The 11,700-nt window shown below is 62.5% G+C and overlaps 3 protein-coding genes across 4 annotated transcripts; 1 reads left to right on the top strand and 2 right to left on the bottom strand.

The window, feature by feature from the left end:
* Positions 1-1,398: 1,398 nt before the first annotated feature.
* On the top strand, positions 1,399-2,350 carry H1-10 (H1.10 linker histone). The gene has a single exon (XM_010727566.2). It carries the CDS (start codon positions 1,550-1,552, stop codon positions 2,195-2,197), a length of 648 nt encoding a protein of 215 aa, XP_010725868.2. The 5' UTR covers positions 1,399-1,549; the 3' UTR covers positions 2,198-2,350.
* A 3,959-nt stretch (positions 2,351-6,309) lies between these two features.
* LOC100542665 (histone H2A type 2-B) lies at positions 6,310-7,858 on the bottom strand. Its single transcript, XM_085236027.1, has 2 exons — positions 7,711-7,858; positions 6,310-7,624 (listed from the first exon to the last, which is right to left on the bottom strand). The coding sequence occupies exon 2, from the start codon at positions 7,560-7,562 to the stop codon at positions 7,182-7,184; it is 381 nt and encodes a 126-aa protein (XP_085092153.1). The 5' UTR covers positions 7,563-7,624; positions 7,711-7,858; the 3' UTR covers positions 6,310-7,181.
* An 811-nt stretch (positions 7,859-8,669) lies between these two features.
* HMCES (5-hydroxymethylcytosine binding, ES cell specific) lies at positions 8,670-11,686 on the bottom strand. 2 transcript variants are annotated; one of them, XM_003210102.5, is made up of 6 exons: positions 11,433-11,682; positions 10,276-10,419; positions 10,010-10,129; positions 9,460-9,623; positions 9,189-9,381; positions 8,670-9,105 (listed from the first exon to the last, which is right to left on the bottom strand). In XM_003210102.5, the coding sequence occupies exons 1-6, from the start codon at positions 11,613-11,615 to the stop codon at positions 8,899-8,901; spliced, it is 1,011 nt and encodes a 336-aa protein (XP_003210150.4). In that variant the 5' UTR covers positions 11,616-11,682; the 3' UTR covers positions 8,670-8,898. The 2 variants fall into 2 exon arrangements, with proteins under 2 accessions (XP_003210150.4, XP_085092149.1); XM_085236023.1 differs by lacking the exon at positions 10,010-10,129 and having other exon boundaries at positions 11,433-11,686.
* Positions 11,687-11,700: the final 14 nt, after the last annotated feature.

Raw genomic sequence — 11,700 nt, 5'->3', positions numbered from 1 at the left:
TAGACACACGCCTGTATGACTACTCTGGGTACATGTATGTATTTGTGCTGTGTTTATGTGCATAAGAAAAGGTGTGGAGAAAGCGGGAGGGGGGGGGGAAGGGGGAGAGGGACAGGCGGTCTTCCACCAGGCTCTGTGCAGCTACACTGTATTTAAATGTTTCCTATCCTGATACATCTGTATTCCTGTTCTCTCCCATCTCTCAGGAGCTCCATAGATCTCACACACGGATGCCCCCAGGACCCCTTTGTGTCTGCGCGCTCCCTCTCACCCGCGGCAATCTGCCCACCACACCCGGCCCCACTGAGGGCTGAGCCCGGCCCCAACTCATCGCAGCAGCGCCCCGGGGGCTGCGGGGCCGCGAACGCCCCCTCCCCCCACCCCGCAGGGGCTGTGCGTCCATCTCGGCGCCGTGCCCCCGCGGGGGGGGCTCTGCGGGGTGGGGACGCTCCTATGGGGAGGCCTCGCACAGGGACTGTGTGCATGGCCAGGGGGAGGGAAGGTCCGGGGAACGCGGGCTGGCGGCGGGGGGCGAGGGCAGGGAAATGGCGGAGCACTGCCGGGAGAAGGGGAGGTGACGCCGAGGCGGTTCGGGCGCGGCGCGCGTGGGCAGGGGCGGACTGCGGGCGTGTGCGCGCGTGTGCGAATGCGGGGCGCGCACACGTGTGTGGGCGTGGGGGTGCGGCACAGCCTCGTGTGTTCTCCCGGGGGCACGCGTGTTCTCCCCGCGCCCCCACAGCCCCTGGCCCGGCTACGCTGGGGGCACACGGACCCCCCCCGAATTTGCTAGGGGGTGTATTACGAGGGTTCCGTAGCACCGCTGCTGCCCTCTCGCCCTTCGCGCTGATATCCACCCCTCTGGGGGCCCCGTCCGGCGGCAGCGCGGTGGGGGGCGGCGGGGGAGCGGCCACCTCCGCCTGGGCGGGGACCCCCGGCGTCGGCTCGGCGGCTCCGCGCTGCAGCCGGTGGCCGCGGGAGGGCGTTCCCTGTGTTAGTTCCCCGCGGGAACCAGGGCCCAGCGCCTCCGCCACCGCCCCCCGCCGCCCCCCAACGCTTCCCGCTCGCGGCGGGCCCTCTCCGGCGGCGGACGGCGACGGAGGGGCGGCGCGGGGGGGCCGCCGCAAGGTCCCAGCCTCCGTCGCGCCTAGTGCCCCCCTTCTCATACCCATCGCCGCGCCGGGCGCGCTCCCCAAATCGCTGCAGAGGGCGGCGGGCGGGGGCCGCGGGGGCGGCGGCTTGCGGGGAGGCGGCGGGGCGGGGGCGCGGCGCGGGCGGAGCGGGGCGGGGGGCGCCGGCGGCGGCGCAGGAGCCCCACGGAAGGGCCCCAAGAAGCACAAGTGGGAGCTGGCGGCGGACCAGGCTGTTGTTGTTCTCAACGCGGTCCGCCCCGCTCCCATATAAGGGAGGCAACGGCGCCCGCCCCGTCAGAGCGCGGCGGCGGCGCGGAGCGGAGCGGAGTCAGAGAGTAGCGCGCAGGGCCCAGGCCCCGCCACGCCGCGGCCGCTTGTGCCCGCCCGCCTCCCGCCTGCGTCCCGCGGCCCCCGGCACCATGTCGGTGGAACTGGAAGAAGCCGATCTGCCCCTGACCGAGGCGGAGGAGGCGCCGATCTCCGCCGAGAAGAAAGCGGCCTCTAAGAAGGCGAAAGCCGGCGGCTCCTCGTTATCGCCGTCGAAGAAGAGAAAGAATAACAAGAAGAAGAACCAGCCGGGCAAGTACAGCCAGCTGGTGGTGGAGACCATCCGCAAGCTGGGCGAGCGCAACGGCTCCTCGCTGGCCAAGATCTACAACGAGGCCAAGAAGGTGGCGTGGTTCGATCAGCAGAACGGGCGCACCTACCTGAAGTACTCCATCAAGGCGCTAGTGCAGAACGACACGCTGCTGCAGGTCAAGGGCACTGGCGCCAACGGCTCCTTCAAGCTCAACAGGAAGAAGCTGGAGGGCGGCGGGGACGGGGCCGCGGGCGGCGGCGCGCACAGAGCCCCCAGGAAGGCGGCGGCCGCCGCGTCCCGGCGGGCGGAGAAACCCGCGGGCAAGAGCCAAAAGGCCGAGAAGAAATCGCACAAGAAGGGAGCGGGCGGCGCGGCGGCCAGGAAGGACAAAGCCAAGAAGGCCGCCAAGAAGGGAGCCGCGTCCCCCGGGGGCAAGAAGGTGAAGAAGTCCGCGAAGCCCAAGGCGCTCAAGGGCCGGAAGGCATGAGGGGGGGGGGCGGCGCGGGGGTCGCTCCCCTCCCGGACTGGGGGGCGCGGCGCAGGCTACTCTGCGGGCGGACCCCGGGGGGCCGCTCCGTGCCGTCCGCCGGGCCCCGCGAGCGGGGCTGCCTCAGCCACCATCCCCCTCCGCCTCGCCTCGTTTTTCCTCCCCGCTCCCCCCGTCCGCCCGCCTCTCTCCGATCGCTCCCTTTTGTTTTCGGCCGCGCCCCTCCCCGCTCGCAGACGGTTTCGGATAGCCCCCAGCCCCTCTCCCCGCCGCCTCGCGGGGCTTTTTCCCGCCCGGTTTCCATAGCAGCCGCTCGGCGCCCCCGCTGCCCCCGCGCCACGTGGGCCGGCTCTCACCGCCCCCCTCCTTGCCCCGCCCGCCTGGCGCGCCGGTCCTGCTCGCGGCCATTCGAAAAGCCACGGCGCCCCCTATTGGCTCGCGGCCCCCGGAGCCATGGCAACCGCCCGTTAGGCGCCAATTGGCTCCCGCGGCGTCTGGCGCGCTTAAAGGGCCCGCGCTTCCGAGCGGCCCCCGGGGGTGGGGGGATGGGGGTTCCCGGCCGCGCGATCAGGTCGCGTCTTAATGGCCTTTGATATTTTTTTTTTTCTTTTTTTCTAAACGTTTTGGGGTTGGGTTTGGTTATGTTTTTTTGAGGGTGGGAGACTTTTTTTTTTTTTTTTTTTTTTTTTCCAATTTGTCGTCGTTTCAAATAAATTGATAAAAAACTCGGAGCGGTGGTGATGTGCTCCCTGCAGGCTCCGGGGGCTGCGGCAACGCACGAAAGGCTGCAGGGATTCCCCTGGCAGGAGGAGAGGCCCGGCCCGCAGCTGTCATTGGCAAAGCGCCTGGAGCAGTAAGGGGGGGCTCAGCGGTGCAGCATCACCCCTAGCGCAGCTCGAGGCCTCCCGGGGCTCCATCACCACCCCCTCACTGCCTGGCACCGCATGGGAGCATCTCTCCCAGGAGCTGCGGCTGCTGCTGCATGCAGGCAGCAGCGATGGCTCCGTTGGCATCAGAGCAGCGTGAGCCCCTCCATCGGCTGTGCCTATTTATAGCTTGCAGCAGGGAGGTTGCATAAAGCTCTGCCGGGGATCTGGGCCATGTTGTTCCACTGGGTCCGCTGGAGCTCAACCCTATGAGACACCTCCCAGCTCCTGCCAGCCCCCAGCACCCTGAACATGGGTGGGCATGGGGCAGCAGGAGGGGGCAGTGGGGTCACGCTGCACCTCAAGGAGCTGCTCCACAGGTATGAGGCCGGTATCGCCAGGGTGCCCAGTATGTGATGGCTCCCAGCACGGCAGCAGGATGAACAGAGATGTGTGAATTCTGGGAGGCTCTCCAGGTCTGTATTCAGGACACAGCTGCTGGGTCAGGCCAGGCACAGTCACAAGGAGCTTGGCTATCTGCCAGCCATCTCAGATGCTAGGAGAGCTGCTGCACTCGGTGCAGAGCTGCAGTTGTCTCCTCAGTCAATAGATGACACTGCAGGTTTTGGAGGAGCGGAAGGAATGCTATCACCGAGCTGGTTGGCCTCAGGCAGGAGCAGAGCCACACTTGAGGTTCTTACAGTTCCCTGGAGCAGGCTGTGTGCCAGAAGCAGGGTGTCCCCACTTCCTCCTGCTCCGCTGCCTGCAGCAGCGACCCTTAAAGCACACTGCTGGGCAGACAGGGATAGAAATAGATAAACCACTGCTGGCAATCCTGGGTAGTCCGGTGCAGAGGCAAAGGGGAGTGGAGCCCAAGCCCAGACAGCAAAGGGCAGACAGAGGTGATGCTCTGTGCCCCAGCACACCATGCCAGCCCAGCCAGAGCCCTGGGGCAGAGGGGCTGGCAGCGTCCTGCTGTCTAGCTCAGGACTTCTGGAGCTGTGACACCTCTGTGCAATCCCACAGATGCTGCCAGTCCCTGGGCCTGGCTTTGGGGGCAAAGACAAGACTTCCCCAAGGGCAGGCAGCTCCAACCTCACCCCAAGAGGACTGCAGCAAGGTCCAGCTCTGCGGTATGAAGGCAGAGAGCTTTTGCAGCACAGAGAAGCTTAATTTCCATGTTCCTGCAGCCATCTCCCCCTCGGGCTACAGTGTGCCCAAGAGGAGGCAGTGGAGGAGAGCCCTGCAGTCCCCAGCTCTCCTCACAGAGAAGCAGAGGCTGACATGCAGACTTTGAGGCTTGCACGACCTCAGGAGAAAGCTCCAGGCAGTTGAGCCCAGCACCTTTTCTGAGTTCATCAGCTCTGGTGCCGTGAGGCAAGCAGCATTACCCAGAACTGTAGGTTTGGAGGTCTGTCTCAGCCACTTGATGAAGACTGTATGGAATCCAGGCACTCTCAGTGGTCACACTGCTGTTCAGACGTAAAGGTAAGGAGACACCACGGGCTGAGCTCTTCAGTAATGCTAGGCTGGACAGACGGGATTTCCTCCTGTCTGCCAGCAGCTCAGGCTGTCATTCATGTGGCTGGCAGTACCCAGTTCTCACCCCAGCTGCCAGGGGTGCACATCCACCCACAGCTCCAGTTACAGCTACATCCCCCACCAGCAGTCGGGGTGACCACAGTTGCTACTGAGCTGCTCAGCCCCAGGCCTGCTATGCAGCACTCAGCGAGCCCAACACATCCCTGTGCCCTGCCCCGCACAGCACTCACCTGGGCAGCACTTTTAGGCACAAGAAAGGACAGCTATTTCTTTGCTCGAGTTCAGCAGCTCCAGTCCTGACCCACACCTTGGATAGCACAGCTCAGACCCAGCCAAACCCTAGCCCTGACTGTGGGTAAGCCTCCCACAGCACTTCTCCCCCAGCCAAGCATGAGGGTATGCAGCAGCTCTGGCTTGCTGGGCCATCACAGCAGTAACCCAGGAACGCTCAACAAAGGAAGAGGGTGTCAGAGTAAACATCCCCAGTTACCTACAGGCGTCCATCCACTCCCATCTGTGTCGCTGTTCCGATCAGACCTCCAGAAGCTCATTCAGTGCCTTGAGGATCTCCAGCAGGGACTGGGGGAAGGCTCCAGGTGCAGCCTCATTCTGCTCTGCTGCTCCCAGCCCAGGGACCCCACATACTTCCAGGCACCTCTGACAGGGTGAGCAAACAGCATGGCAGCCCCACAGCAGAGAGAAGAGCTGAGGAAGGGTTTTACCTGCCCCCAGGGTGAGTGGAAAATGGTATATGGGAGATGAGTGCATGCACAGGTGCTAGGCCAGATCTGGTCCTTTCTGCTCAGGGAAAAGCAAGCCCAGACAGCCAGCTGCCTCACAGCCTGCTCCTGCAGCCCACTACCAGCTAGAGCAGATTTGGTGTGGTGACAAGACAGCACTTCAACAGCATTCAACAGGGAACCAGTTTAATCAAATATTGGATTTGCACCATTCTTTTCAGTATGACAAGTTCTGCATTTTCTAATACAAAGCACTCGGTTGTACAGAACGCTGGTCCTGAAGGAAAGGAGGGAGAGAACAAGACTTTTTGACACATTACCCATCCCCCATGGCAGCACACGTGGGGAGAAAGCCCACTGTCCCCTTACAGAAGGGAGCCGTGCTGCAGCAGGGGCACACAGCCAGCTGCCCCCAGCCCATCTCCCCCCATCCCGAGATCAGGGTAGCACAGCATAACCAAGGGACATCTGCACCACATGAGCACACCAACAAACACGCCGCTTCCACGTCCTCCAGAGCACAAAACCCCTCCCTTGAAGCAGCAGACGCATCCAGCTTCATCTACTCTAGGTGAGAATAGTGCCAGCGCCAGGCTGAGGGACTTCATCCACTAGATTAACAGCAGAGGCAATAGGCTGAACACATGCTACTTACAGCACATAAATAGAAGCTGCTCATTTTACTTAGGAAAACAAGAGAAAAAGAAGAGGTCATGAAGGTCTGCAGTCCAATTGCCCACACAGCACCACATGCACGTGACGATGGGCCTCCATGGCAGCGGGCTGCACTGGGCAGCGAGGAACACTGTCAGCACATCAGCCATTCCCGGTGTCACGGGACAGCCCTGTGAGCCCACATTATCCACGGCCATTCAATACATACAGCTCGAGCTAGGAACGGCCTTCAGCACAAACCGTACCATTGTTGTTGTTGTTTTATAAAGAAACATTAATCCACAGAAAGTTACACATAACAGACAGCATCATCACTTTATTTCTCAGAACCAGAAACGGTGCTGAACAAACAGAAAGACACAGCATGTCATTTTTGGAAGTGCCATCGGGGTGTGATGGAGCCGAGGGACACGGGGGGCTCCCACAGACAGGGCTGCTCTGCCAGCAGCATGGAGCTGCAGCAGAACATGGCAGCTCCCGGCACCTGACCTTGCAATGCTCTGCAGGGATTTGGCACCAGAGTGCCCCAAAGCCCCCCGAGCTGGGAGCTGCCTTTGTGGGGGAAGGGACTACCCAAAATAAAATACCTCCAAATAAATAGGACCAGAGCTTCTTAACAGTAGGAACGCACGAGCTTTAACCACAGACAGAACTAAAACTAACAGTCGCTCCTTGCTGACGGAGAAACTTCTGCTTTTCGCATTTGCCAGCCCCCCCTGCCGCAGTGCAGCGGGGATGGCACCGCTCAGGGTGTGCAGCAGCAGCAAGACTCAGCCCCACACCAGGGCAGCAAGGACAGCCGCGGGGGGGCCTGCAGGGCCGGTGGAGGCAGCCGGAGGTGCCCGTGTCCATCCCCACGCAGCCACAACAGTCCTCAGCAGCTCCACGCGGCGACCCAACCGCACCGCCCCGGGCCCCGCCACCCGCACCCCCACCATCTCCTGCAAAAACACTTCTTCCAGAGAGACGAGGCGGGGTGGGGACACAAGAGGGGCCCGGCCTCGCCCGCGCTCCCCCAGCACCCCACTACAGCCCAAGCCGGGGGCCGATGGAGAGCTGGAGGGGCACAGCCGGGGCTCACCCCTCAACCCGGGTGCAGGAGCAGGAGGGGAATCAGATGCGGGGGGCAGCGGCGAGGAGGGGCCGGGAGAGGAGCAGCGTTCACTTCTTGGAGCTCTGCGTCTTCTTGGGCAGCAGCACGGCCTGGATGTTGGGCAGGACGCCGCCCTGGGCGATAGTCACGCCGCCCAGCAGCTTGTTGAGCTCCTCGTCGTTACGGATGGCGAGCTGCAGGTGCCGCGGGATGATGCGCGTCTTCTTGTTGTCGCGGGCCGCGTTGCCCGCCAGCTCCAGGATTTCGGCCGAGAGATACTCCAGCACGGCCGCCAGGTACACCGGCGCCCCGGCGCCCACCCGCTCGGCGTAGTTGCCCTTGCGCAGCAGCCGGTGCACCCGGCCCACGGGGAACTGCAGCCCAGCCCGCGACGAGCGCGACTTGGCCTTGGCCCGCGCCTTACCGCCGGACTTTCCGCGGCCCGACATGGCCGGCAGGCAGCGGCCGCTCGCCGCCGCCCAGGAGCGCCGCGCACAGACGGTCCCGGCGCCTGCGAGAAAACAAACGCCGTCGCAGCGCGCCGCGGGTCGGGTCGGGTCGAGCCGGGCCCCCCCGGCCGCAGCTGCCGCTCCTTACCGCTTCTCCGCCGCCGTCACCGCTCCGCCCTGCGCGCCGCCCGTCGCCGCACTGCCGGCGCGACCGCCGCCGCGCCGCGGATATCCCTACCCGCGCCTTCCCATTGGTTGCCGCCGCGGCCAGCTCGCTGCCCATTGGCTGCCGCGCCGATCCCTGATTTGCATAGGACTCGCGGCGCCCCGGCTCCGCTGCGGGCAGCACCCGGCGGGGCGCGGCCGTTGGCTCCGCGCGTGTCCGTGGCCCTGCGGGGTCGAGCAGGGCCCGGCCGAGCCCGGACCTTCAGTCCGGCCCTCTCTGGGAGCTCCCTCCGGCGTTGCCCTCCCGCAGGGCCGGCAACGGGTGCTGCCCTGTTGATGATGACAACGCCCCTCGCTCACGGCCTGCGATCCTCCCCCCAGGGATGGACTGTTGAAAGCAGCTCCAAAATAGGACTCCCAACTGGGGTTGTGCCCGTTAATCCCGTTTTACTGTTTCCAACACATATTAAGGACTGTTTTAAGGCACAGGCCCCACGCTGGAAAGCTTTGGGCTGGCAACATCTGGCTCTGCTTACAAAATCCCTGACCTCAAAAGCAGCAGGTTTGCATGGTTCTGTAATGGCACTTTGGTTATCTGGGCTTTAACGAGCGACCTCTCAGAGCAGGCTGAGTGCATCCATCCACAGATCAAGAAAATCCTCTCAAAGTCTTCAAATCCCATTAACAGAATGATTGTACGACAACGTGACCATCACGGTTCTCCCCCCACCTCTCCCTGCAGGGAAGCCCAAGGCAGGCGGCAGTGCTTGGGGCTTCCATCTTATCCCAGAGAGACAACATAGAAAAAGCACAGCCCACATCCTTCCCTAGCTCCCTTTCCCTCCCTGGTCCAGGGATGCTCAGTGCATACTGGGGGCCTCTCCGGGCTGCAGCTGTTTTTAGAGGGTGGGAGTGTTAATTTGTGCAGAACGCTTATGGGAGTAAGTGGAAAAAAGGTAAGAGTTTAATTAAAAAAAAAAAAAAGGAAAGAAAAAAGAAGAAAACAAGAGGAGCCAAACAGTAACCTTTAACAACAAACAGAGACAACAACCTAGGACATCAGAACAACACCTGAGAGGTATAGAGAATCCCATTAGTGTCTGCAAAGCCTTCCAACGGGCGTTCTGCATTGTGCTCAGGGAGCTTTGCAGACAAGCAGGGTCTGGCTGCCCTATGCCTTGTGCTTCTTGGCAGCTGGCCCCCCCTCCTGCCCCAGCCACTGCCGCAGGATGCCTGCACTGCTCTTCTTGGGCGAAGGGCTGTGGATGAACTGGCTCTTCCACCTGGGCAAAGCATCTTCTTTCTTCTGGGGAGAGCCCTCCTGGGAGCTCTTCAGCCAACCCAGCATCGCCTTGCTGCTTGCAGTAGCTTTGACCTCCTGGGGACACAGAACAGAGCAGGAAGAAGTGATGTGCACAGCGAGAGCCGCATGGGATGCGCGCACCACAACCAAGTGCTCACCTTGGGGACTCCCAGCTCGATGGGCACCAGGCACTCAGGTGTGTCATTGCGGATGCTATTGACAAAGGTGGACACGGGGTGGAACGCAATGTTCTCTGCGGGCCGGATGAGCTTCATTGCCTCCTGGGTGGGCACCTCAGCAAAATCCAACCACTTCTCGATGGCCTCATCCCCATCCAGGATGGCCGGCATCCTGGGCAGAGAGGGGACACAGCAATCACGCTGAGCCCCGTGTCAGTGCAGTGCAGCAGTGCAGCAAAAGCAAACGCACCTGTGGTGGATGAAGCTCACGTCCTTGGAGGCATCCACGGTGATGATGGTGTAGGTGTACAGTGGCTCTCCTCCTGCTGGTGGCTCCCAGCAGTCGAAAATCCCGGCCATGGTGAGCAGGCGCCAGCCCCGCCACTCCTCATCGCTGTCCTCCTCCTCCTCAGCCTGCGGGACACCCAGCGTCATGCCTGCTCCACCCCAAGGCAATGTGTCTGGGCAGCTCAACCCACCACCCCACTGCCCAGCCCAGCACCAGCTCAGCCAAACAGAAAGAGGCAGAGAAACCCACAGCTGAGTCCCCTGAGAAACACCTCAGCAGCTCATGCAAATATGCAGTGCATGAGGAGTAGCAGGCGTGACGAGTGGGGATGCTATAGGACTGGGTATGGCCGTGTGCTGCTGTGATTTGGGGGACCAGCAGCAAAGTGCCCTTGGAAGAAAATTCCTTTCTGTACATCCCAGTTCTGTTGTTCCCTGCCTTGTGCCCCACGGCCCCAGGTGTCTGTGTGTGAATGGAGCTCAGTGCTCAGGCACTAACGGTGTTGCAATACCGGGTGTTTCTTGCTCTGGGGGAAGTAGATGAAGTAGGGCTGCTTGCCCCCGCTGCACTGCTGCCACTCGTAGAAGCCATCTGCCAGCACCACGCAGCGCTTGCCCTTGAGGAGAGGGCCCTGGGGAGGAGGCACAAAGCAAGATGTGAGCTGCAGGATGTGGTGAGAACTGCCCCAGGGCAGTGGCAGTACCCAGCACTGCCAGGTGCGCACCGCAGTTGTGGTTCTGCCAAGCCCTGCAGTCAGACACACACAGCATGGCTCACCTTGTAGGAGGACTTGCTCAGCATGGTATCACTGCGGCAGTTGGAGGTCTTAAACTGCATTTTGGAGGGGTCGTCCTCTTTGAACCAGGAGGGCACCAGGCCCCAACGCATGTCCATAAGCACCCGCTCGGAGGAGTCAGCATCCTGCAAGCAAGGCAGAGGAGCAACCTACAGCGATATCCACCCTACAAACGTGGCTGTGTTGTGTTTATCAGCAGCAACAAGCGCCGTTTCTGTGGCAGGAAGAGAATGGTGATACGGGCTCCATCCCTCCTCTGGTTAACAAACAGCTGGGGCTGAGGTTGAAGAGAGCATCCCAGGGGGCACAACCTTCACCTTCATTTTAATAATGTGATTTCTGGTTCACTTTCACTCTTTGCATATTGCCTCAGCTCAGGCAATGGAAACGGCACGGCGGCTTTCACTTCCTCCTGTGCAGTGCCACGTTCTGCCTGCCCAGAGCACCACATCTGCGGCCCTGGAGCGTGGCTGCACCCAGACATCACGGGTGGATGAGAACGCATATAGAAACATGCGTGTACCCCACTGAGCTCCCCCCGGCACCCACACCAGGACCAGCATCGAGGGGCACTCCGTTCCAACTGCTGGGTGAAGGTGGCCAAGGGACTCACGTCATGCTTCACGACCCTCGTGCCATCGCAGGGCTCAGCCTGTGCCCCCCGAGCCACCCCTTGTCCCCACATGGTCCAACGCAGCTGCCTGGGGGAGGCCGTGACCAGGTGTCTCAGCTCAGTGCTCCCCGCTTCGGGCTGCTGGGGCTCAAACTAACGGTAATCCCAGCACTGTGCCACTCTGGGCTCGAGATTTTGTTCCCTGCTCTCCCCTACCGAAGTGCCGTGGGCACCCAACGGCGTCAGCGCTGCAAAGCAGAGCAGAGCCCACAGCGCCCTTCGGACAGCCGGGAGGAGAACGACAGAAGTTACCGACTGCCACAGAAAGACAGCACTACAGTGGAAGCACAGCCCCCACTCGCCGCCTTCCTTAGGCCCACGGCAATATTAACGAGAAGGGATACTTTAGTACCACGAACGTCCAGAAGCAAAACAAGCGGCCAGCACCACCCAGCAACCCACCCCGAACCCCATTCTGTGCCCCAGCACCCCAACCCCCCGGGGGGCCGACGCTCCCCCGTTTACCTGCCGGACGTGCTTGCGGGACAGCAGCACGGGGCCGCAGGACTGCGGGCCCTTGTTGTAGGAGGGCCGGTAGCGCTCCTCCCGCAGCCACTCGGGCTGCTGCCGCCGGCCCCGCCGGTCGCGATAGGCGCAGGCCCGCCGCAGCCGCGCGGCCCCCAGCGAGCAGGCCGTCCGCCCGCACATCGCCGCCCGCCACCGGAGCGCTCAGCTCCGCTCCGCCCCGCGGAGGTGGGGCCGGGAGGGGCGGGGTGAAATAAACGCCCGGGAG

Source organism: Meleagris gallopavo, chromosome 14 (assembly GCF_905368555.1).
Source record: "Meleagris gallopavo chromosome 14, MGAL_WU_HG_1.1, whole genome shotgun sequence".
Lineage (NCBI taxonomy): Eukaryota > Metazoa > Chordata > Aves > Galliformes > Phasianidae > Meleagris > Meleagris gallopavo.
The sequence above is the reverse complement of the archived record's forward strand: the minus strand, read 5'-3'. Positions and strand labels throughout refer to the sequence as shown.